Source organism: Stigmatopora argus, chromosome 6 (genome assembly GCF_051989625.1).
Source record: "Stigmatopora argus isolate UIUO_Sarg chromosome 6, RoL_Sarg_1.0, whole genome shotgun sequence".
NCBI lineage: Eukaryota > Metazoa > Chordata > Actinopteri > Syngnathiformes > Syngnathidae > Stigmatopora > Stigmatopora argus.
This window is the reverse complement of record NC_135392.1, coordinates 14,238,380-14,261,174: the sequence shown is the minus strand read 5'-3', so window position 1 is coordinate 14,261,174 and position 22,795 is coordinate 14,238,380. Positions and strand designations below refer to the sequence as shown.

Genomic DNA, 22,795 nt, shown 5'->3' with positions numbered 1-22,795 from the left:
TATATATTAAAAAAAGCTAAAATAAACATTGTTTTAGATCTATAAAAAACTGAATATTCAGGGCCTTTAATCCATTTATAAAAAAATCTAAATATTATATCTAAAATGGTCCGGCCCACATGAAATCGAGTTGACATTAAAACAGCCCGCGAACCAACCCGAGTCTGACACCCTTGATGTAGAGTATATATTGTGAGTTTTTAATCAGTGTATTTTTTAATTATAGCTACAAAGAATTGAAAAGCTCAATGGACTCACCGCATTCTCAAAAGCTGCATGCACAGCAAAATGATTGACACATCACTCGATCCCACATTGTGTTTCTTGGGTATCATGTTACCTAGGAAAGGATACTTTTGAACTGTTATTCTCAGACCACCAGGTCAATCCCTGGCCTATCGCCACCCTAGCGATATCTGTGCACAGAAGATGAATGAATCAAAGATGGGGCCAAATGGTTTTCCTGATAAGTCATAACTTTAACCTTTAACCACATTTCATATTCAATGTAAATATTGGGTTGTACACTGAACGCTTAGCCTCTGCACTTGATTTAAGACGGGTGTATTTTTGCTCCCAGTACACTCTTTAAGGACCAAAGAATTCCAATCTAATTTTACTTTGTATAATATTTGTCTTGTCTTGTAGATGTCCCTAAGTTTCCAAAGGAAACACTTGAGCCTCTGGTGGTGGAGGAAGGCCAGGCTTTTGTTTTAAAATGTGACCCACCCAAAGGAATACCCCCTTTGCAGATTTATTGGATGACTATCAGTGAGTGTAGCTATCTGACACCTTAATACGCAATGCAAATGTTATCTCATGATTATTATGGCTCACAGTATTGTATTCTCCTATGAAAAGCTGTGTGCATAAATGTCAGACGCGTCATCTGAATGTATTGCAGCATACCCTTGATATGAACGATATCGACATGATCCTTACTGTCCGCACTAACGAATATTACTGATGTACATTATGCTCAGACCTTCAACATATAGAACAAGATGAGAGAGTGTCCATGGGATTGAATGGAAATCTGTACTTCTCTCATGCGGTGGAGAAGGACAGCAGGAGAGATTACTGCTGTTTTGCTGCTTTTCCAAGAATACGCACCATTGTTCAGAAGACGGCCATGTCAGTAATTGTCAAGACAAGTAGGTGTCATCTATTTTCTCCTAAGTCAGCATGATTTATGTTGTGTGTAAACATTCACAGTCACAATTATACAGTCATGCCTCTGCCATACCTATATTTCATATGCATTTCCTTATACACTTTTTGACTGTTGTTATTTCAATTTCCTTGGTTCTGGTTTGTAAGCTCAGTGAAGTTTGTATTTTTGCATTTTATTTTTCATCTCATCCGCCTGCATTTCAGAAAAAAGTCATGGCATGAGTCCTGAAATGGGTGAGTTTTCTGAGTATTTTGTATTTTCTTGTGTTATACGCATGAGATAAACATACACGAAAGTTGTATAACTTTAATATTCAATAGATTCCTACCTAATGACTATTCTTGCTTGATTCATACCCCATTAGCCAATGCCATCAAAGAGCGGAGACCCTTGCTTATGACGCCCTCTGGTGTCGCAACAGCAAAACATCTAGTTAGAGGAGATGACTTGAAACTGGAATGCATTCCTGAGGGCTTGTAAGTTATTCTACCTGTATGCTAGATTGATTAGAATGTTATGTACGTGTTATACAAAAAGAAATTGAATTGAAATTTTTATGTTTGTCTTATTTTTGGTCATTCTCTTGAAGTCCAACCCCACAGGTAGAATGGGTCAAAATAGGACATACGCTTCCAGTTAAAGCCAAACTGGAAGATCATGGAAAATTGATAATTATCCCTAGTGTTGAGAAAGAAGACAGCGGAAAATATATGTGCAAGGCCAAGAACAGACTTGGTGAAGTAGTCCATTACTTCACAGTTAACGTTGAAGGTAAATAAATGTGCTGTGATGGTATAGAAATTTTGCATTTTCATTCCATCTAAATAAAACACTCTTCATACTTTAACTGGCAGAACCCAACTTAAGATCAAGCAATCTTTTGTGTCAAATCGGTTTTTATTTTTTGCATTTGATACAATTATTTTAAGACACATTTTCTGTCCTAGACATTTTGTTGTGAGTGGTCGATGACATTCGTACTCACTGGCTTTCACTGTCAATGTCAAAAAATAGTCATGTCTATAAAAAAGACCAACCTTCAGTTACAATATACAATAAAGCTGTTTAAACAGGTCTTGTAAAAGAACATGATCTCCAAGTTTCCAAATAAAACTTTTTTTCTCGACTGCCAATAATCTCTTGTACCGAGTGAATTACGTAGTCTTACTGTGCCTCCCTTCTCCCTTTGTAACTGTTTAATATCGGTGCTCCATTCTGTTGGATCAAAATCAAAGTGATTGCATGTCTTCCCAGAACCTCCAGAGTGGGTGTTGGAGCCTGAGAGTCAGCTCAGTATGATTGGCTCCGATGTGCTCATCAAGTGCTCAGCGACTGGGACTCCCCAGCCAACCATAACTTGGAGGGTGAATGGTCTGCCTCTGAATGGTTAGTCCCACATGTCTTTTTGTCACTTTAATGTGATGGACCTAATTGATCTTGATTTACAAATCGTCAACAGTTATGTGAGTGACTCATCTTTCACTTCTGGCAACTTGGTGCATGATGAAGCATAGTAAGGAAGGCAGAGTACATATAAGTTAAAAGCTGCATGCATCAGTAGTGAACTCTGAAAAGCTCAGAAGATGATGACAATCTTAAAAAAAAACTTGAGTTTAGTCCGAAGCTGTCACCAATTCTGAAGTCATCAAATGAAATCTCTCTACTGGGATACAAAGATGGTATCTATAACGAAGCAAAAATATTTTTGTGGCGTGTTGCAACTCATGATGGAATGGGAGTAAGGTTGAAAGTGATACTAGGGGGGAGAATGATGAGTTAATGTATATATGTATTTATTTTTTGATAGGTTACACAAACACTAAGATAGTAGAGAAGTTGTTGGAATAAGTGGAAAACATCTAACTATTTGTTCTATTTGTCATGTTGATGTCATCATCGATTTTAAATGTGCGATTATAGAGTTTTATTTAGTCTGTTAGAAGACACACAATTAGCAGGGCCATTCATGATGTTTTAAAAAAATCGAATAAAGCCTAAAGAATTTGAAGGGGGCTTATTATGCTCAAATGATCCTGATTCTTCACCTCTCTCAAGTGCTGTTGTGTTGTTAACTAATCTTAAATCCAAATTTGCAGAATTCCCAGCAACAAACAGGAGGGTGTTTGATGACACCATCATTTTGCACAATGCCAAAGCATCAGACAGTGCAGTCTATCAGTGCCAAGCATCCAACAGACACGGAACCCTCCTTGCTAATGCAAACATCATGGTTATGAGTAAGTATGTTGTATTTTACAAGTTTTGTTGTCACATAGTCGACCTCAAATTCATATATATTTGACCCTAACATAAAACTAATAGGGTTGACAGAGAAGAAGTGCACGATTAAAAGCCACCCATTGCTACTCTATTGATAATATGAAAATATCTATGCTCATGTGATCATGTATTTAGTTTAGCCCGAAAAAATGTTTGCGTAATAATTATGCACAATTCAATTGGCCATTAAATTGTAAAAAAAAAAAAAAAAAGTTTGCAAGATTTACCTTTACCTACTACTGTATTAAATGGCAGCCTTGGCTTTTGAGATTGCTAAGTGATGAGCCTGCACAGCTTGTGCGGATGTTGGCATATGTCCATAATGTTGAAAGGAGCCCAGGGAAGGAGACTTGTCGATGAGCCTCTCTTCATGGCAGCTTTATGCACTCCCAGAAGAACAAGTGCTGTCCCTTACCATGTGAATCCGAACATTTTTTAGGGAAAGTATGCTGTCTTACAGCAGGTTCTTGAAGAGCCTATTAGACCGATTTGTACTTAAATTGGAATACCTGTGGACCTTTGGGAATTTGACAAATACTACCCAACCTCTTTGTTAATTATAAGCTATTCGCTTGGGATAATCAGTCTGTGTGTTAGTCTATTTCACTGGAATTACAGACACAAGGAGATCCTAAAACAGCCCCACAAGAGGTACAATTGGAACTGATTGATCTTCAGTCCGATGCCATCTGAAGAAACTACCACTTAACTGAATGACTTTTATGCTTCACCTAACGAAGCCACATTCCAAGGAAAGCACAGAGGCAGACATTCAGTTACATGAATGTCAACAAAGACATCACAGATCCACATTCACTGACAAATACATCGTATCTCTCCAAAGAATTGACATCAATCTATTCTTGGTCCTGCAACTCTATCATACTCTAAGAACATATATTTCACACCTGCTCACACACTCAAAAAGCATCAAAAGCCCCGCCCTGCTATAGTCGGTACATCTGATACTGACTGCACTTTACTGCAGCTAAATGTCACAATTCATTTTGTTCAGTCTAGCCTTCTCTTCACAAGCTCAAACTGTTTGTTCTCATTCCAATCTACTGCTTTGCAGATCTCTCTCCAATGATTCTTACAAGGGAAGGGGAGGATTACTCTGCTGTGGAAGGAAGGGGAGTGATAATGCACTGCAATGTGTTCAGCTCGCCACCATCTACTATCACTTGGTGGGTGGACAGGGGCATGCATGCTATTCATCCTTTCAACAACAGGGAGCAGTACATCTCAACCACTGTCTTCCTCATTAAACCTTTTTGCTTTCCAGTCTATTTTTATAGGCTCCCATTTCATCGTTAGGGTGTCATATGTCATATTTGACCCTAATATAAAACTAATAGGGTTGACAGAGAAGAAGTGCGCGATTAAAAGCCACCAATTGCTACTCTATTGATAATATGAAAATCTCTATGCTCATGTGATCATGTATATTTAGTTTAGCCCGCAAAAATGTTTGCGTAATAATTATGCACAATTCAATTGGCCATTAAAGTGAAGTCAAGGCAGAGTCTTCACTCAGTGTAATTTAAAATTTAAAATATTGTTAAAAATAAATTGCCTCTAGGTAAGTTCTTCACTGAATTTCGTGATATTCCCAAGATGCTTATTTAATTCATTTTATTTTTTACAGGAATAAAGATGATTCCTCTGAATCTTTGATGGCACCAAAATATAGCCTCCATGACAATGGCTCATTGGAGATTTACTCCACAGAAAAAGAAGACACAGGACAATATACTTGTTATGCCAAAAATACAGAAGGGTCATCTGCCATTGAAGCTTCCCTTTACGTGAAAGGTAGAGTATATTGTACAGTTGTCCCTGATGTGATAGTATAGTCTCTTAGTCCTCATTTAGAAAGAAACTGGTGTCCTCCTTTCACAGATCCTACCAAAATAACAGTTGCCCCAGAAGACCAACGGATCCTAATAGGCACCATAGCCCAGCTCTCATGCCTGGTAGAATACGACGAGTCCTTCACCCACGACTTTGAGCTCCTGTGGGAAAAAGACAATATGGACATAGGCTACAATTATACAGAGAATTCAAGGTAGGGTAGGCTGCTGGACTTTTGCATTTTATTATGGACCTACTGTATTCCCAGCTGGAAAGTCATTCTAGTGTTTCCTTTTGTCAATCAATATTGTGTCTCCATCTCCTCGTCAACAGATACTTTGTGGAGGATGGTATCCTTCAAATATTCAATGTAAGCCACACAGACCAGGGTGTGTACACATGTGTGGGGAGAACTCCTGTGGATCAGGACAGTGCCTCTGCATTGCTCATGGTGTTAGGTGAGCTAACGTGGAAATACCAGTTGGCATCAGACCCTGATACAAGATTAATGCGCGACATTTGAGAGTAGATCAATATGTTATCAAACCAAAACAGAAAAGCATGACCTTAATTGAGAACCACTTCACTTTACTTCATAACACATGTGAGCAATCGTTTCGACATCATACAAAGCCAATTCAGTAAAGCAAGCTATTCCACACCTTATCTCTATTGTCATGATTTGATTGAAAGTTGTTCCTTCGACCTTCTTTCCGACTTAGATTGATGTGTAAGTGTTTTTTTTATTTTTTTCCATGTCTGTCATTATTTTCAGATGTCCCTGATGCACCGCGGCACTTGGTACTGTCAGAACACAAGACCAAAAGTGTGAAACTGAAATGGACACCAGGGAATGATCACAACAGCTCTACCACAGGTAAATGGAACAACCATGCGCCAGTCTGTTGTTGACAAAGTCATGCGCACTTTCTGTTTTAATTTCGTGCACGTGCTATGTTTGCCACAATGTATAACATATTAATTATTGATCAAGTCAAGCGTGAAGTGTGATCTGTGTCTCTGTGGAGTCTGCAAGCCTAACGCAAAGAGCGGGAAGAGCTCTGCACACCCTGTGGTTAGATAAGCAATTCTTTAGCAAGACTTGTAGCAGCAAGGGGCTGATTGTCTCTCTGCTTTTTAACAGAGTTTATTATTCAATATGAGGAGAGCCAGTGGGAGCCTGGAAGTTGGAAGGAGCTGCTCAGGGTACCTGGAAATCACATTTCGTCCCTCCTCAAACTCCATGGTCATGTTGACTATCGTTTTCGGGTGGCTGCTGTTAACAGTGTCGGGAAGGGTCCTCCCAGTGAGCCCACGGAGAGATACAAAACCCCTCCAACAGGTCTAATGCATCATCTGTGTATTGTTTAGTATGTTTTATAGTTTTTGCACAAATAGCCTCGGGCGTGTAAAGCTGCCAACACTGTGCTCCGTGTGAGCTTTGCAAGAGCTGTGACATAATTGATTCCACTTTTGTTGAGAATTTTCTTCACTTGAGATTTTTTTCAGACAGACATTTCTGACAAAATCTATTCTTGCTCTTTTCGGCAGCTCCTGACAAGAACCCAGAAATTGTCAAAATTGAAGGTACATTGCCACATCAGATGGATATAAACTGGGAGGTAAGGCAATGTTTTATTTGTTTACTGTATTTTATTGGTGTGTGTTCAGTGTTGTTGTTAAAATCAAGGGGGGCGGCCCTGGCGACTGAGTGGTTAGCAAATTCAGATCGGTCCACCTGTGTGGAGTTCTCCCAGGGCCTGCGTGGGTTTTCTCCGGGAACTCCGGTTTCCTCCCACATTCCAAAGACATGCATGATAGGGTGATCGGACACTCTAAATTGCCCCTAGGTAGGAGTGTGAGTGTGAATGGTTGTCCGTCTCCTTGTGCCCTCCGATTGGCTGGCCACCGATACAGGGTGTCCTCTGCCTCTGGCCCGAAGTCAGCTGGGATAGGCTTCAGCGCCCCCTGCAACCCTAATTAGGATAAAGCAGTTCAGAAAATCAATGAATAAAATCTAGGGAAATAAATACATATGAATTTGGCTTATATTTTCATTTTTAATGCAAATCTTTTGAAGCTCACATCCCATTTACTGTAACTAGTCTTTTCTTCACATTGGAATATGGCTTCTGAAACCTAGATTGATGAGTGCTCCCTCTGTTTAATGATGTGCCTTTGTTGAATACAGTATCTTTTCTTGCAGACTGTCCACCACTAGGAAATTAATTTTATTATGTTATCGGCAACTCTTAATTGGCCCTAGGTATGAGCGTGAGCGTAAAAGGTTGTCCTTCTCCCTGTGCCATGCAATTTGCTGGCCACCAATTCAGGGTGCCCCTGCCTAGTGCTCATAGTTAGCCTGGATAGGCTCCAGCTACCCACACAACCCTGGTGATGGAGGATAAGCAATTTGGAAAATGAATAAATGTTTGGGGCAGATTCTACATTTAAGAAACCCTCCTTGAGAGCAGGATCCCCATCCCATTGTTTAAATAGATCATAATTATTTTGTTTATTTATTTATTTTAAGAAAGAAGGAAAGAAAACACTATTAACCACAGTATTGGATGGTGATTTTAGTGAAAAGCAAGGTGTGCCATTGTGAGGGAGAGATATATATAACTGCTATTGTATGCATTGAAGGATTTCAAGCATAAACCCATTCTCTATTTTGCCCTCTACCTTTTTATCTAGCCATTGTTGCCCATTGAACACAATGGCCCAGGTCTTGAGTACAAAGTCAGCTACAGACGGCAGGACTTGGAGGGGGACTGGAAGGAACAAATTGTGAAGAGACACTCATTTGTGGTAAAGAAAACACCCACATTTGTGCCCTATGAGATCAAGATCCAAGCGAAGAACAATCAGGGTTGGGGCCCAGAGCCAAAGGTTGTGACTGGCTACTCTGGTGAAGATTGTGAGTATTCTCTCTTTTCATTTGATATTAAACTTGTCCATATTAGTTTTTAGTCTTTACAACTAACAAAAGCTTACATTGAGCTACTGAATGGAGATGATCATTAATGTTTAAGGACATTGGCTTTAAAGTGTATTTACAGTTGCAAAGTGCCTTTTTTGTTACCCTTCAAATGTAAACAATTTGGGAAACAGCTAATGATGAATGTAGTGCGACCCACTTTTATGAATGTTGGATGTACTGTATAAAATAGGCACATTGTAACATAGATACTGCTTAACAACAAGTAACAAATTAACTTCAGATTTTAAATATGGTACTCTTCAACGTTGTATTTACAGTGACAGATACTGAATAGTGATTTTTTTAAAAGAAAGTTTGAATGGGAATTTTCTGAAGTTACCATTTGGATGGGATTTTTTTTAATTAACATTTTTGTCTTAGTGTGAGCAAGTCCTGTAAACACGGCTACAGGAAAAACATTTTTTTACAGTAATAAAATCAAAATGCATTTTTAGCTTGCGACAAAACAAAATGTTCATAATTATCATTTATACAGTTTTATACTCTACATTTAAATATAGATATTAGTCGTCTTAAATGTTTATTATTATTATTATTATTAAATAATTAAATTCAAGGTGATTTATTTTGTTCAAGAGTCCTTTGGTTTCCAAAAATGTGGATTACACTAAATATGAGTTTATTTTCGGTAACTACACTGTTCAAACTGGCACTTTTATTCTTTTTCTGTTTGTTTTCTCTTAAATGTTACAAGTAATTTAACTTAATCAATTTGCACCCTGTGAGACCTTTTTTTCTCGCTGACATAAACTCATAATGTTTGTAGATATTAAACAGTCAATTTTAGAGTCGCCACTGTGTTTGTGATCTATTGTTTTAATAAAGAAATGAAAGTACAAGAAAGATTAGATATGAGTATTTTACTTCATCTTTAAACTGTATTATTCATCCTTTAAAATGTCACACACAGTCGATACAAAAGTTTGGTTTTCAACAAAATATTTTTTTAACTTTGGAGTAATGCAACCACCTGTATTTTTGTGTTCAGCTTTCTTTTGGACTTGTCCCCAAGGGACCGGAACAGGTCACAACCTCTAGATAGAAGATAAATTGTCTTTTATGTTACTTGCACACACCACCATAACTGATGGTAGAGCCCCTCAACCCTTGCAGATGTGTGTATTCCCAATTTAGTATCTATGTCTACCTGTAATGTGTGATATTTATTTGTAATGTACAGTAGCATTTCAAATTAAGCAGGATTTACACATGATAGCTATTTGTGTTTTAAGTAATAGCTCTCCTTGTCCTCTATTCAGGCATCGTCTTATAATCTATTCTGTCTGCTTTTGCAGTTCCTTCCGCTGCACCCGAGGATGTAGCAGTGGTGGTGATGAACAGCTCAGTGGTCAAGGTCAACTGGACTCGTGTAAACAAGGACAAGTTGCATGGACATTTGGGAGGCTACCGGGTAATACGTCAAAACTGACCCTTGTTTTTAACCATAGTTTAAAGTGTTGACCCTGAACTGCTCGAAACGTTTGGTGCTTTCAATCCTGTTTATAATAAAATGGTACTTTCTCCAATGCTCTCTACATTCACTTCTGCACATCCACTTCAACATTATTTTACATAAACTATATGTACATATAAAAAAATTGTGGGGATGGAAAGGCACTCAGCAACACTTTCTTTGTGTAGATAAACTGGTGGCGTCTCCGCAGTCTGGTGGATATCAAGAAAAGCCACGGAGAAAAACACACACTAACCTTACCTGGTGACCGCAACCATGCTATCATTGCAAAACTACAACCCTTCTCCGAATACAGTCTCATCGTCATGACCTTTAATGGTCGTGGCAATGGTCCTGGTAGCCATCCTGTTAATTTCAAAACCCCAGAGGGAGGTAAGATTGTGGGGTTACACAAATTGGGTGCTGAATTCAACTGCTGAATGTAAATATCATCTTTTTTGATCCTGCAGTCCCAGAGAAAAATCCTGTTTTCAGGGTCACGGATACACAGAGACATGCTGTTTCTTTGGCTTGGGCCCCACCTTCAGAGCCTAACGGGATTCTAACAGGATATCTTTTAGAATATCAGCTAAGTATGCATCAGTTCTCATTATATTTAGTGACCTAGATTTAACTTACCACAAGGAAATATTGTATTTTCCTTTTGATTAACAATGTTACCATCCTTGGGGTATTTGAATTGGAAGCAATTAACATAACTAATGTACATTTTTTTTTTGTCAAACAGTGTACCACTGCATTAGAAAATATTTCCTGTCGTCCCCCCATATCAAATATTTGCAGCACTTTCTGTTGATTCTCTTTTGGCCGTTCTGCTGGGTTAATGGGACTAAGGTCAAAATGATGTCAGAAAGTGTGTCCGGGAACCATTTCAGGTTGATGTCTGTTTGCCCGTGTGCCCTCATCATATCATTTCTTGATTCATGCAGACCAAGGCTACCATCTCATTGTCTGTTAGGGTTTTTTGGTAGAGTTACTCACCCTGTTCCTTTGGCAGGTGCCATTACTGTGCAAAGTTTCAATCTCATTGATGCATTTCCTGGCTAATTGAGGTTGATTTGGCAGCTGTAGAAGCGGGGCAAATGTCACAGTATTTCAGGAAAGGACACTTTCAGTGTGCCACAGAGATAAAGCCGATGGGCTCATTGATGTGTGACTATTTTAAAGTCCCCTTGTAGGAAGTCAGGTGTAAAAAGTTGGGAATAATGTAGTCAGCTGTCAAGGTAACATCAGCAACACAAGTGAAATTTCAAGCAGATGAGCAGCTGTGAAAGGCTTCTTATCCTTGATAGCTTTACATCTCTCAATAAGTTTCACTGACAAGTCTGCTATAATATCATTTAATTAAATTCTTACATGGAAAAAGCAATAGAGTAGTTGAGCTAGTATCAGCTGTGCCACACACAAAAGAAGTTGTATGCATTTTTGGTGACTACAAGACTCCCCAAAAGTACACAGTTAGGATTTTATTTCGCCACTCTGAGTACTATTGCGATTATCAAATAAAAATAGACGTGATAAGTTTTCAATAAAACATAAATGAGAGGTAGCTTCAAGCTTAGCCAAAATCAAAGCAAATATAAATTGCAAAAATGAGATGACAACTAGTGGCATCACACAATGTGTGGCAGAAATTCACATGGCACAAGAAATGACTGACACAAAATATTGTAAAAAGTTATCCCAATTTTTTGGGAACCAAAAGGCTGTGGGACTGACCTGGTTTAAATTCAACATATTACTACCATAAGACTGTTAGAGGATGCGAGTGTGATTTACGATCTCGACATATGTAATTTGTCTCTGTTCCAAAGAAACCCATTTAATTGCGTGGGACCAAAGAATTTTCACTGATTTTAATGCTTTCCATGACAAAGAACTGCTCTCAAAAGGTCATTTAAGCAACTGCAGCACTTCTAAATGCCACCTGCTTACTTGCAAGTCTAGTTTACATATGAAACCAGGTCACAAAAAAACACTTCAGTTTATTCTGTTGTGAGCAATCAGACACTTGTTTTGTTCAATTTACAACTGATTGCTTAAATCAAATCGCAATATTTTGTATCTGGACCTGGGGGAAAAAAGGCTATGCTGAAAAAATGCCAATGTTAAGACGTGCTTCCAAAATTCGGTCTCAGAAAAAAAATCTAAATGTAAAACATTCACCATGATAACTCATGAATTGTCCGCTTATTCTCACAAGGGTCTTTGGGTTGCCAGAGCCTTTTCCAGTCACTTTGGGGTAGTAGGCAGGAATACACTGAATTGGTTCTAAACCAATCCCAGGGCACAATGTGATAAACTAACTATTCATGCTCACACCTTAGGACAATTAAGAGCAGGGGACTCCACATATATTCCACAAATGGTTGCATTGAATCCAGGATATAATTCTAACCGGCGTAGACAACACTTTTTCACCAACAGTGAACCAACAGTTCATTTCAATCAGGTGCTGCCTATTTTAGAGGAAATCTGATGGATTGGTACCAAAAGCAGGACCCAAAGCGGCCTTTGAGGACTGCTTTGGAGACCTTTGTAGTATAAATATATACATGGTGTTCTGGTATTAGTGAAATGGTAGCCTACCGTGCAAGTTTTTGGGGGATGTGGGAGGAAATAAGAGTACCCAAGCTTTTTTTCCACACTAAGTTCCAAATATGACAACGACTAAAATCTGAAAAATTACATAAAATAACAATAATGTATAAAACATCATTTTCGAGTCTTTGTTTTGAGTATTTCCACATTTTAAGATTAATGAGTAAATTTAATTTCAGAATATAACTTTTTCTCTTTTTATAAATGTGTTCACTGACTGCAGTTAACAACACAGAGGAAGTCGGACAACTGCAGTCTATTGACATCAGCAAACCCGATACTACTAAGTGGACTCTGCGGGATTTGGAGCCTTTAAGCAAATACAAGTTCCACTTGCGTTCCTGTACTACAGCGGGCTGTGGGCCCATTATCAGTGAAGAAAGCACTACAACCCTTGAAGCAAGTAAGTAATGGGGCAAGCCACACCGTTTATACTGGATTGAATAAGATGCTCTTTATTGGTTTTACACACAGAGGGAACAACAACATTAGAGCTATGGCGCAGAAATGGTTTAGTATAATCCAGGCTTAGTGAGGTGCGAAACAAAGCCATTTTTTGTTTTCCGAACGGCATCCAGGCAGTAAAAGCTTAAACCAGGGAAGCCATCCTTTTCTTATGACCTACTAAGTTCCATTTGTACACAAACAATTTATTATGTCCGTACTTTAACTTTTCATTTGTCACTGTCAAAGCAAATGCTTATTGATTGGATGGAAAGCGCAAGTTATGAGGAAATCACCTAAGAAAGAAAATTGATTTCAGCAGAGAGTAACTGAAGGTTCTGATAATGAATTGTGCAATCATGAAAGAGACACTGGGTAAATCAGCATAATGATCCACCTTGTAGCATGTAATTGTCTCTTTGTGATGATATATCATTTGTTGAGGATTACATGCCACACCTCTAGTCTAGGCAATCTATGAACTCGACAAAGGTGTGAAGTTTCAATAAAAAATATATATACATATATGCATAAGAATCCCAGATGACAAGATAGGGCTTTTTATTGACTTTCATTGTGCTTTAATTGTCTTTATTTGGCTGCTAATCCTGTAGAGAAAAAGAAACTTCATCATATCTCTCTGTAATTGTTGAAGAAAGAAAGATAACATTCATTTATTTTCTTGGTGATAATTTGTTTCTATTAATTCATTTGTGGATTTATTTGACATCCTTTCATGTGTATGAATTTAAAGTAGGTATGAAAGTGAAATTACAGTGTCTTTTATTGTCCACTCGCTGTTGTTCTGCTCAAAATGACATTGCTGCAAGTGGATCCTTTGATCATTCAGTGTCTAATGGATGTGAATGCCTGCTTAGCAATGTATTTGCCTGTTCCCCTTTTTTTGTTTGTTACTGATTGCCCCAGTACGTAGAATGGTGTAGATACATAGCCCTTCTAATACACACATACAATAGGCATTGTGTGGTAGCTGATACTAATTGTAATCCATGACTTTGGGGACCATCATAGATGTTGTAAAAATCTTGCTCTGCCTTGTTCAAGGGCATATATGACCCAAAAAAATTGGAGGAAGTGTATTTTGAATATAATTTGTTGGCAGATAATTGACTGTGTTCTGCTTGTCCTTGCCAAGAGCAAGAATCATCGGATGTGTATTGTTATATTGTTATGAAGAAAAGAAATATACATATATATGTATATATATATATATGTGTATATATATGTGTGTATATATATATATATATATATATATATATATATATATATATATATATATATATATATATGTATATATGTATGTGTGTGTATATATGTATGCAATGGTAATACCTTAACCCTTTTTACTCATACATAAAGGTGTATAATACAAATTCTAATACTATTCTAGCACCATGGACAGTTACTGATCTAGTTACAAACTCTTGTAGTTAAAAAGCATGGGTGCCCAGACTAAAGAGTAGTAATGTGAGCTTTATCCCAATGTGAGCTTTATCCCAAGTAATAAATTTAGCTCTACATTTTTCAGGCAATTCAACCTCTCCCTGCAAGCCCCCTTTGACAAAATCCATTCAACCATGAGTAGAACTGCTGACACAAAAAGGCATCAAGATAATAAGACAAAAAAGTCACAAATGTTTTGTTGTAGTCTTAATTATGTCTAATTAAAATTCATGTACATACACATGGACCTGAGCATCTATGATTGATTCATTGCTGGTACTAATTATAAGAATAGTTTTAAGTGAAACCGCCAACAACTTAGTTGGTCCCTATGCAGTTTTCATTTCCCTGTTGTACTGTGGGAATTAAAAGATACAAGATCTATATTCTACCCAGACAGTGGAGCTGCAGAGCACCATCACTTGGATAGGACAAACACATCTAATTGTCAGTGATTGATTTGTTGGGCCCTGGTCCCCATTCTACACAGCAGTGTATTGACCCAACAGTCACCTGACATTTCCATATTATCCTCAACTGGCTAAGCAGCAGTACCACAATGAGACAAGAAATTGTTTGAATTGACAGAAAAAGAGGATAAATGTCTTCGGGGGACTTGTGAGGACATCCTGGGAATGGGGATATTTATAGAGTAGAAGAATATAATATAATGCTGTGGTGTCTTGTTATCCAAAAGTCACTCTCACCTTATCTCATTAAAAAAATAGACAACCTGGTGATAATTTTAGTTCAGTTTTCGCTCAAACTAATTGTGCAAGTCTAAATGATTGCAATTACCATCGTGGCAGACTAATCCATCAAAATTAGTCCAAGAGTGGCATTTGTATAGGTTGGGATGGACAACACCAATGCAGGTGTCCGTCCACACTTTGCTGAATTATCACCTGAGTAAATAAAGCACCTGAGCTGAAGGCACAACAGAAGATTTGCATGTTTACCGTGGGGAAATGAAGTGGATTGATGTCGGCCTGCTCAGACAGCAGCTGTCCAGGAATACTAATGATGCACATCATTCACTACATTATTGGATAGCGCTCCTCGTAAGGTTAACTAGCAAAAAGCCAGGTTATTTGGTGTCTCTAAATTTGATTGTGCAAATTAAAGATGGGGGGAGTCATTGCTGAAATTTAATACTCCTGATATTTTACCATAAAGCAACTGAACGTGATTAACAAATTATCAATCTGCTATTTCTCTACATCTATTCTTTATAAAACAGTATTTAAGTGTTCAAAAAACAACAACGGGTGTATCAATTCCACGTATCTACGTATCTAAAGGAATGTATTCATGACACCACTGTTTTGAAACAAACGCACTTTCGGCATTTCAAACTGCTTTTCCATGAGCACAATGTTGTTATTTTAATCAATGACTAGTTCGTCTTTGGTGAAGTGATTTCTGTTAGCATACCATATTGATTTTTGAAAGCGGTACATCATATTCAACAAATAAGGCCGATGTGCTCAAATTGTGCTTTCATAGTGCAGTTGGTTATTTGCTGGTGTATTATATAATATTCTGGTGGTTATTTGTGCTACTTTATTTGCTATCTCTAGCTAGGCTGTACAATAATCCTACATTATGTTAACATTTGTGGAACTGCTAAATTAGGAGATTACAGTGTCCCCTAAAAGATTTTGGTGTAATAATATTTAAAAAGCAATCAAGTGATTTAAACGTAATGAAACTATTTCCTTTGAGAGAAATAGGGCACTGTTGTAATATGTATTCTCTTTCCTAAACATGGCCCAAAGGTCATGTTTACATGATATGAAATGTTGTTGAGAATGTCAACATTTTTCAATGTCTCAAAGAACTTGGATACTTGGATTTAATTGATCACATTTTCTTCACTCGTTCCAAGGAAGAATGTTGACAAAAAAGACATGGCAATGGAGCTATATGACCTCACGACTTTAACTGTCTACAAGTACATTCTTGCTGAACGTGGTCCTTCAATGGCTGAAGGATTTAATTTGACGCCATGGATTACAAAAATTCCATTTGTATTGTGCCTACACTTGATTAATTAGACAGGCGAATTAGCTGTTTAATATTAATTTTGGACGGTTTCCATCAGTGTCCTACAGTTCTGCGTCAGATGTCGATGTAAACATTCAATCATGCTGCCCGATAAAAAGGTTAAGGCATGTCAAAGTCACCGAGTTTTCTTCTTCTCAGGTCTTGCAAGTATCCACGGAGGAATATCTAACCAGGGCTGGTTCATTGGCCTGCTGTGCGCAATTGCTCTACTCACACTTATTGTGTTGATTGCCTGTTTTGTTAACAGAAATAAGGGTGGAAAGTATTCAGGTATTTGCTAACACAGAAGCACACACAACCTCTTCAAAACCTTCTTTCATTGATTACATATTTACATAAACTATGTGAGCTATGGAAAACAAATCTGTCATTAGCGACATACATGAAATGTTTTAAGTACCAAAGTATTGAGTTTTACAATAATTCTTCGCCAACAAAACAATGACAATCCAAATGAATAAATGATGTTGTGTCGTCACAGGAAATTTGTATTTCTCCCCTCCAATTATTGGATAATTTACACACAGATTTTCCAACAGCTTTTGAAACATTTTGAATCCACAGCAAGAATAGGCAATTCAATGCCTTTGCTGTTAATAATGACATAAGCTTTATGGTTATCTCAGTTTTTTTCTCCTACTGGGATCTCCAAAGTGCGTAATTGCCCTTATTATTCACAGCTAATGGCCATCAGGTGGGTGTCCAGGTACCATTCACCCATCGTGAAAACAAAAGGGATACACCGCTCAGTACTTTGTTCCCTCATTAAGTTCCCATTATTGTTGTCTGAAAAACTCACTGGCCTTTGTCTAAAATCGAAATCATTTAATTGTAATTGTTGCAGACATTGTTTTACTCGGAGTAGATCTCTCTTTCTGGCCTTTTTTTGTATTTTTTAATCTGAATATGGAGTGTTTGACTGTAACTTGTAAAAGTACCTGAAGTCATAGAAGAGCGTGGTTTTCATTTCCGGCTCTCTTGTGCATTTGTCTGCCATTGTCTCCTCTCTCTGTGAGCAGTAAAAGAAAAAGAAGACCTTCATCCCGACGTGGAGTCCCAAGGAATGAATGACGACACATTTTGTGAATACAGGTAAATGACAACCTTGGAGCAGTACTTGACTATAAAGGTCTCTTTCCTCCTCTCTCAGTCCCACTCTTTATTTCTCCCTATTGCTGCCAAGAGAATGCAACACTCATGAGGTTGACACGGAACCTCATACTTCTGCTGAAATTTGATGGTGCTGGTGAACTTGAATGTATGTGATAAGCAGCAGTACTAGCTATGTGTGCTTTTTGCCCATGTGTTGTTGCTGTAGTAGTTCATTTAGTAGTGTATATATAACTAGAGAATAGTTTCTGACCATTGCGATCTGGGAAAAGTACTGTTGAGGTGAAGATAATATCATGTGGTGAGACTGGGGATAGTGCATATTTTTTTTAAAAACTATCTTTTGTAATATGCTCACTCGCTGCTGAGACAGATTTGGTTGGAGATTTGTACCACTGTTATTGGGAAAAATTGGTGTGCACCATTAGTTGACACCTGTGTCCCTAAAGCTTGAGAAGGGGAGATCCAGTCTAGTCTTTTTCATCACCTCATTTTTCAGGAGTTTAAATAACGACACTATGTTGTTTAGTGCATTGTGGGATCCAGCAATGTACATATTAACGGCATTATGTTATTGTGCCTTGCTAAAATGAAAACCCAACTAACTCACCAGGAAGAGTTATATAGTATTAGGAGTAGGCCGGAGAGCACGAAGTGACGACACCAGGTTGTGATATAACCCATGGATTCAGCTCTCAATTGTTCTCAAGTTGTGCGAATGTTTTGACTACTCAAACATATTTCATGTATAGAAGAAAACCATCCAAATGATGTTTACAGTCTCTTGAACCTTTTTGTATTGAAATATGCATCCAGTCGTTCCAGAGCTGTAGCTACAGTAAACTATGCTTTTCCAACAGTGACAATGATGAGAAGCCACTAAAAGGCAGTCAGTGCTCTCTGAGAAGAGAGATCAAAGTGGGGGACAGCGGGGACAGCCTGGTAGACTACTCCGAAGAAGATACTCACTTCAACGAAGATGGCTCCTTTATAGGCGAGTATGCAGGCCGTAAGGAAAAAAAAGGGCCATCTGAGATCAAAGCCACTGCTAAAACCCCCGCGTGAGCTCCCTTACCTTCTATCCATCTTCGACCATGCACACTGTTTTCATTAAATCTACTCCGAGGGACAAATGGCAGTCATTCAGCCCACACATTTTGTGTCAAATATGATGGCAACATTCCCATTTGTACTGCCATCCAAGCTTTCTAATGCCTTGTTTATTTGCAGAACAGTGACCATTGATAAATATTGTATATATAAAAACATAGTGTAGGAATGCATATATACAGCTGTGTTCAAAATCATTTAATCCCCACTGCCATATAGGGTTGTATCAAGTCTGATAATTGCATTTAAAAATATATTCCTAAATAGGACAAATAAGTATCAGATGGTAAATAAAATTATCAAGTTTTAATTTAATCTCATTATGAATAAGATAAAACAAAAAAATGTCACACTAAAACACTAATGCAGTAGAGGTTGAATACTTTCAAACACAACTGTATATTTGTCTGTATATATATACACATCAGTCATATGTTGCTTACTATAATATAATTGTCATTGTTAGTGATGTTGTTGGTTCTACACTAAATTCACCTCCAAGCGACAATTTGGATTTTAATGCTTTTTTTATGAATACAAGTTGATTGAGACAATTTTTTTTTGGTCCGACAACATTTGTGACTGTTTATTTGCTTTGCGCCATATAAAAATCTGATCTAATGTCTGTAAAATGTTACCAATAACTTATTTTCCAGTGACGTTTTGTTGGACATAAATATTTTTGAGTCCCAGTTCTCTTGGTGATGTTTGAAGTAAATATGTTGTCATTATGCCCCATAGGGACTCTCGAGATTATTGATTGCCTGACATAACAGCTCAACTCACAAAATCCCATGAATGTATAGTATAGGTAAATTTGTGATTTACAAATGTGAACACATTTTCATTAAATTGCATAATTTAAATGTGTCACCATATAAAGAGTATTATTAATGTTAGAAATATAAATATTTGGTTACAAATGAAACATCCATTTTGTTTTACTTAAAACCAAGCACCATAATCACTGCATTGTTTTATTTTAAAATGTATACAATTCCGCATGTTCAGAACATTAATTTGTCTTTTGATGTAATAAATTGCTTTTTCCTACTTTTTTTTAATTACCTGTGTGATGAATCATCTCTGATGTTAAATGTTATTTAAGTATGGAACTTACAAGTAGCGATCTAAACACAGAGCTGCCAACCTTCATCGACCCCATTTCAGTGCCCTGGTAAACAATATAAAAAAATATCCATTCATTTTCTTTACACCTTATCCTCACAAGGGTAGCGGGGGTGCTGGAGCTTGAACTCTCGATCTCAGAACTGTGAGGCCAACGCGCTAACCAATATTTTGACATCAGAGAATAGTTAATTTAAGCTTCATGAGACAAATAGAAGGGATTTCCAAAAATATTTTTTACAGCCCCTATAATGCAAAACTACAACTTAATTCTGATGGTGTCTTTAGACATTTGTCTCATAAATGATGACCTTTACATTGATCTTGCCTACATGGGTGGGGATGAAGGAAGACAACAGGTGATGCTTATTTGATGCTATTGCAGATGATCTGATTTCATTGTCGAACTGACCGGAATCCAGCCGCTTTTGTTTTCTGTCTACAGATCTCACATGTCTTAACTTGATCTGCAGTCTGTAAATCAATGTCAGGGTTTGCAAGTATTTGTGTGAATTTTCATGGTGAAATGTTAGCCAATGTCTTCAACTTGATTCAATTCAATCCTAGAAACATGTTGCACTGACTATTTAATATACTCATCTGAACTACTACGTAAATTGCATTGATGGATCAATTTCCTCTTAGATCAAATCAAACTCTTCCATATCATTGATAAGATAATATTGTATAGTGTAGGCCGGGCAGAAAATGCAATTGTTCTTGTTCAACTTTTATTGCATTTACTGACATCAAGCAATTTTATGCTTGATATAAGACTGTTCTATGTTCCTCTATTACACAGGTGTCAATGTGTGCGGCCTGAGAAAGTAAATCATGAGTGCCGACTTTCTGTTTTAGGATCAAATTAAAATGAAGAGTATAGATGTATATTAAATTTCCTGATTTCCCCACTTTTAAATCAATAATTGTAATTTTTTAATCATTTTTTCTGTGTTTTTAGTTAAAAAATCATTTTGTAAAATCTAAAAATATATTTAAAAAAAGCTAAAATAAACATTGTTTTAGATCTATAAAAAACTGAAATTCAGGACTTTTAATCCAGTTCTTTTAATCCATTTATTAAAAAAAAATCTACATATTATATCTAAAATGGTCCGGCCCACATGAAACCGAGTTGACGTTAATGCGGCCCGCGAACCAACCCGAGTCTGACACCCTTGCTCTATTACAACGCATATTTAAAAAATGCCATAGCATTTCAAATGAGAGTATTTTGAAACTATGCTCCATTTCTGCTGCTCTCAGGGAGAAAATGGTCTATAAGTGAACACTTACTAAATACCCCAAATATGGACTTCCCGAATATGAGAGGAAACCATGGCAGTGGCATTTATTTTACCAATGAAATGTGAGATTTAAATGGCAAAGCTATGGATGTCACTAGTGTTCAGTCCAGTTCTTTTTCACAGTCAAAGTTATTTATTAACACTTCATTGAAGATCTTGACAGCACGCCAGACTAGTCATAAAAATAGAGCCTCTCCTGTTGTAGTAAAATTCACAAATAAGTCATGCGAAGGATGTATGAGATATAAATAATGTAGGGTTGTTTACAGAGCACATAAGTAGGCTTTGGTCACAGACACAAATGTGAGGGGCCTTGGTAATTTAACGTTGTTATAGGCTCTTTCTAGCAGTTTGAAAACTGCAAACTCTGCCTCTTAGGTCATTGTTACAATAACAACAATCAAACAATTCAGCATTCACAACATTATTAGTCATTCTAGTTTTGTATTGTATGAAACAACTCATTCAATCTTCACCCTTGGTCAATAACAAATAGGGCTGTATCAGTTGCATTCTAATTATAATTTCAGCCAAAATCATCATATTGCAATTTTATGCCTGACAAGTTGGATGATAATGATGTTTCTACATAGAAAAAGTGAACACACAACAGCTTCTAATTTAAATGATAATTTTGTAACGCTGTGTTTTGTCAGCACAAGCCTTTTGAAAGCATGCATGCTTTCTCTACAAAAGATAAGGAAGCCAGAACAGTTTAGCCAACAAAGCATATGCCATAAATTGTGCTTAAATTATGTGTTGATGTGTGTGATTAAAGGTTTTACTCTAATTTATGTCTAATTGGAAAACAAATTTAGAACCTAGTGTTGCTTCCTGCACTCAAGTCAGGCAAATATACCACACCAAAATCAGTAGATTATAGCAGTGAATTCATCAGAAAACACAAATACACAAATAACATTCCATGGCTCCAAGTGAACTGCTGCCTTCTCCAAAATTGTGTTACTGTCACTTTAAGAATGGTGGCGGTTCCATTAACCTCAGCAGTGCAATTGAGTTGTTAATGCTTTCACCTGTTGTTGCATCCCCCATGTGTCTCAGCCAATCCGCTGCATCTTGTGTCGCCTATCTGTTCCTGGTGTCTCGTTAACCCATGTCTGTGTTTTTTAGTCTCCTTTATCTGTTCATTTATTGTTGCATTTATATGTTGCATCTTGCTTAGTGTTGCAATTGCATGCAAGTCTTGCCCTTGTTTTTTTTTTCTTTTGATTCTTCAGCTTTTGATTTACTTTGTGATTTTGGATGCACATCCCTTTGTTTTTGATTTGTTTTTTTGGGAGGGGGGTCGTTTTAATAGAACATTTTGAGTTACCCCCAATCTGTCTGGCCTCAGTTTCCCTGCATTTGGGTCCTTATCGCCTGCTCACACTTGCTCAGTGTAAGTATTATTTAAAGTGTGACTGCCTGAAACTTTAGTATATTTGTAACTAATGTGAAATAAAAAGCTTTTTTTATATGCTTCTAGAGGGGAGAATTAAAGTATTGCTTTCCACTTGTCTTGGCCAGTGCAGCACTAAGGAAAAGGACAGTAAGTGAATTATTCAACCAGTGAAAACACTACAATTATTTATGTAAATATATTACCATTGATAGTTTTGATGGACAGTAGCCCGAGGAAGTCTGTGTTTTTCATATTTTTTTATTTTCAACAAAACACTTGTTTTTGGTCAATCTGCCAGTTTATTATTTTGTTGATTATCATTGTAAATTATAACTTCTTCGATTTGAGAATAGGAAAGGACCCCATGGTAGTGTAA

The 22,795-nt window shown here is 37.3% G+C and overlaps 2 protein-coding genes across 9 annotated transcripts in view; both read left to right on the top strand.

Annotated features, from left to right (window-relative positions):
- Positions 1 to 19,126, top strand: part of chl1b (cell adhesion molecule L1-like b) — a 43,782-nt gene extending 24,656 nt beyond the window's left edge. For 2 of the 4 annotated variants that reach the window (XM_077602847.1, XM_077602845.1), the window contains exons 5-27: positions 649 to 771; positions 984 to 1,154; positions 1,378 to 1,407; positions 1,539 to 1,650; positions 1,764 to 1,945; positions 2,429 to 2,560; positions 3,271 to 3,411; positions 4,530 to 4,641; positions 5,103 to 5,269; positions 5,357 to 5,522; positions 5,642 to 5,766; positions 6,084 to 6,185; positions 6,453 to 6,650; positions 6,860 to 6,930; positions 8,006 to 8,228; positions 9,301 to 9,336; positions 9,608 to 9,723; positions 9,954 to 10,158; positions 10,236 to 10,358; positions 12,611 to 12,790; positions 16,501 to 16,632; positions 17,382 to 17,454; positions 18,333 to 19,126. In XM_077602847.1, coding sequence (XP_077458973.1) covers positions 649 to 771; positions 984 to 1,154; positions 1,378 to 1,407; positions 1,539 to 1,650; positions 1,764 to 1,945; positions 2,429 to 2,560; positions 3,271 to 3,411; positions 4,530 to 4,641; positions 5,103 to 5,269; positions 5,357 to 5,522; positions 5,642 to 5,766; positions 6,084 to 6,185; positions 6,453 to 6,650; positions 6,860 to 6,930; positions 8,006 to 8,228; positions 9,301 to 9,336; positions 9,608 to 9,723; positions 9,954 to 10,158; positions 10,236 to 10,358; positions 12,611 to 12,790; positions 16,501 to 16,632; positions 17,382 to 17,454; positions 18,333 to 18,537 — 3,125 coding nt within the window. In that variant the 3' untranslated portion in view covers positions 18,538 to 19,126. Of the gene's footprint in view, positions 1 to 648; positions 772 to 983; positions 1,155 to 1,377; positions 1,408 to 1,538; positions 1,651 to 1,763; positions 1,946 to 2,428; positions 2,561 to 3,270; positions 3,412 to 4,529; positions 4,642 to 5,102; positions 5,270 to 5,356; positions 5,523 to 5,641; positions 5,767 to 6,083; positions 6,186 to 6,452; positions 6,651 to 6,859; positions 6,931 to 8,005; positions 8,229 to 9,300; positions 9,337 to 9,607; positions 9,724 to 9,953; positions 10,159 to 10,235; positions 10,359 to 12,610; positions 12,791 to 16,500; positions 16,633 to 17,381; positions 17,455 to 17,545; positions 17,621 to 18,332 lie in introns of all 4 variants that reach the window. The other 2 variants (XM_077602848.1, XM_077602846.1) reach the window with 2 other exon arrangements.
- Positions 19,127 to 22,083: 2,957 nt separating this feature from the next.
- The window catches only part of LOC144075641 (contactin-4-like), a 109,550-nt gene continuing 108,838 nt past the window's right edge, over positions 22,084 to 22,795 (top strand). For all 5 annotated transcript variants that reach the window (XM_077602923.1, XM_077602927.1, XM_077602928.1 and 2 more), the window contains exons 1-2: positions 22,084 to 22,416; positions 22,504 to 22,566. The gene's annotated coding sequence lies outside the window, so the exon portion shown is untranslated. The remainder of the gene's footprint in view (positions 22,417 to 22,503; positions 22,567 to 22,795) is intronic.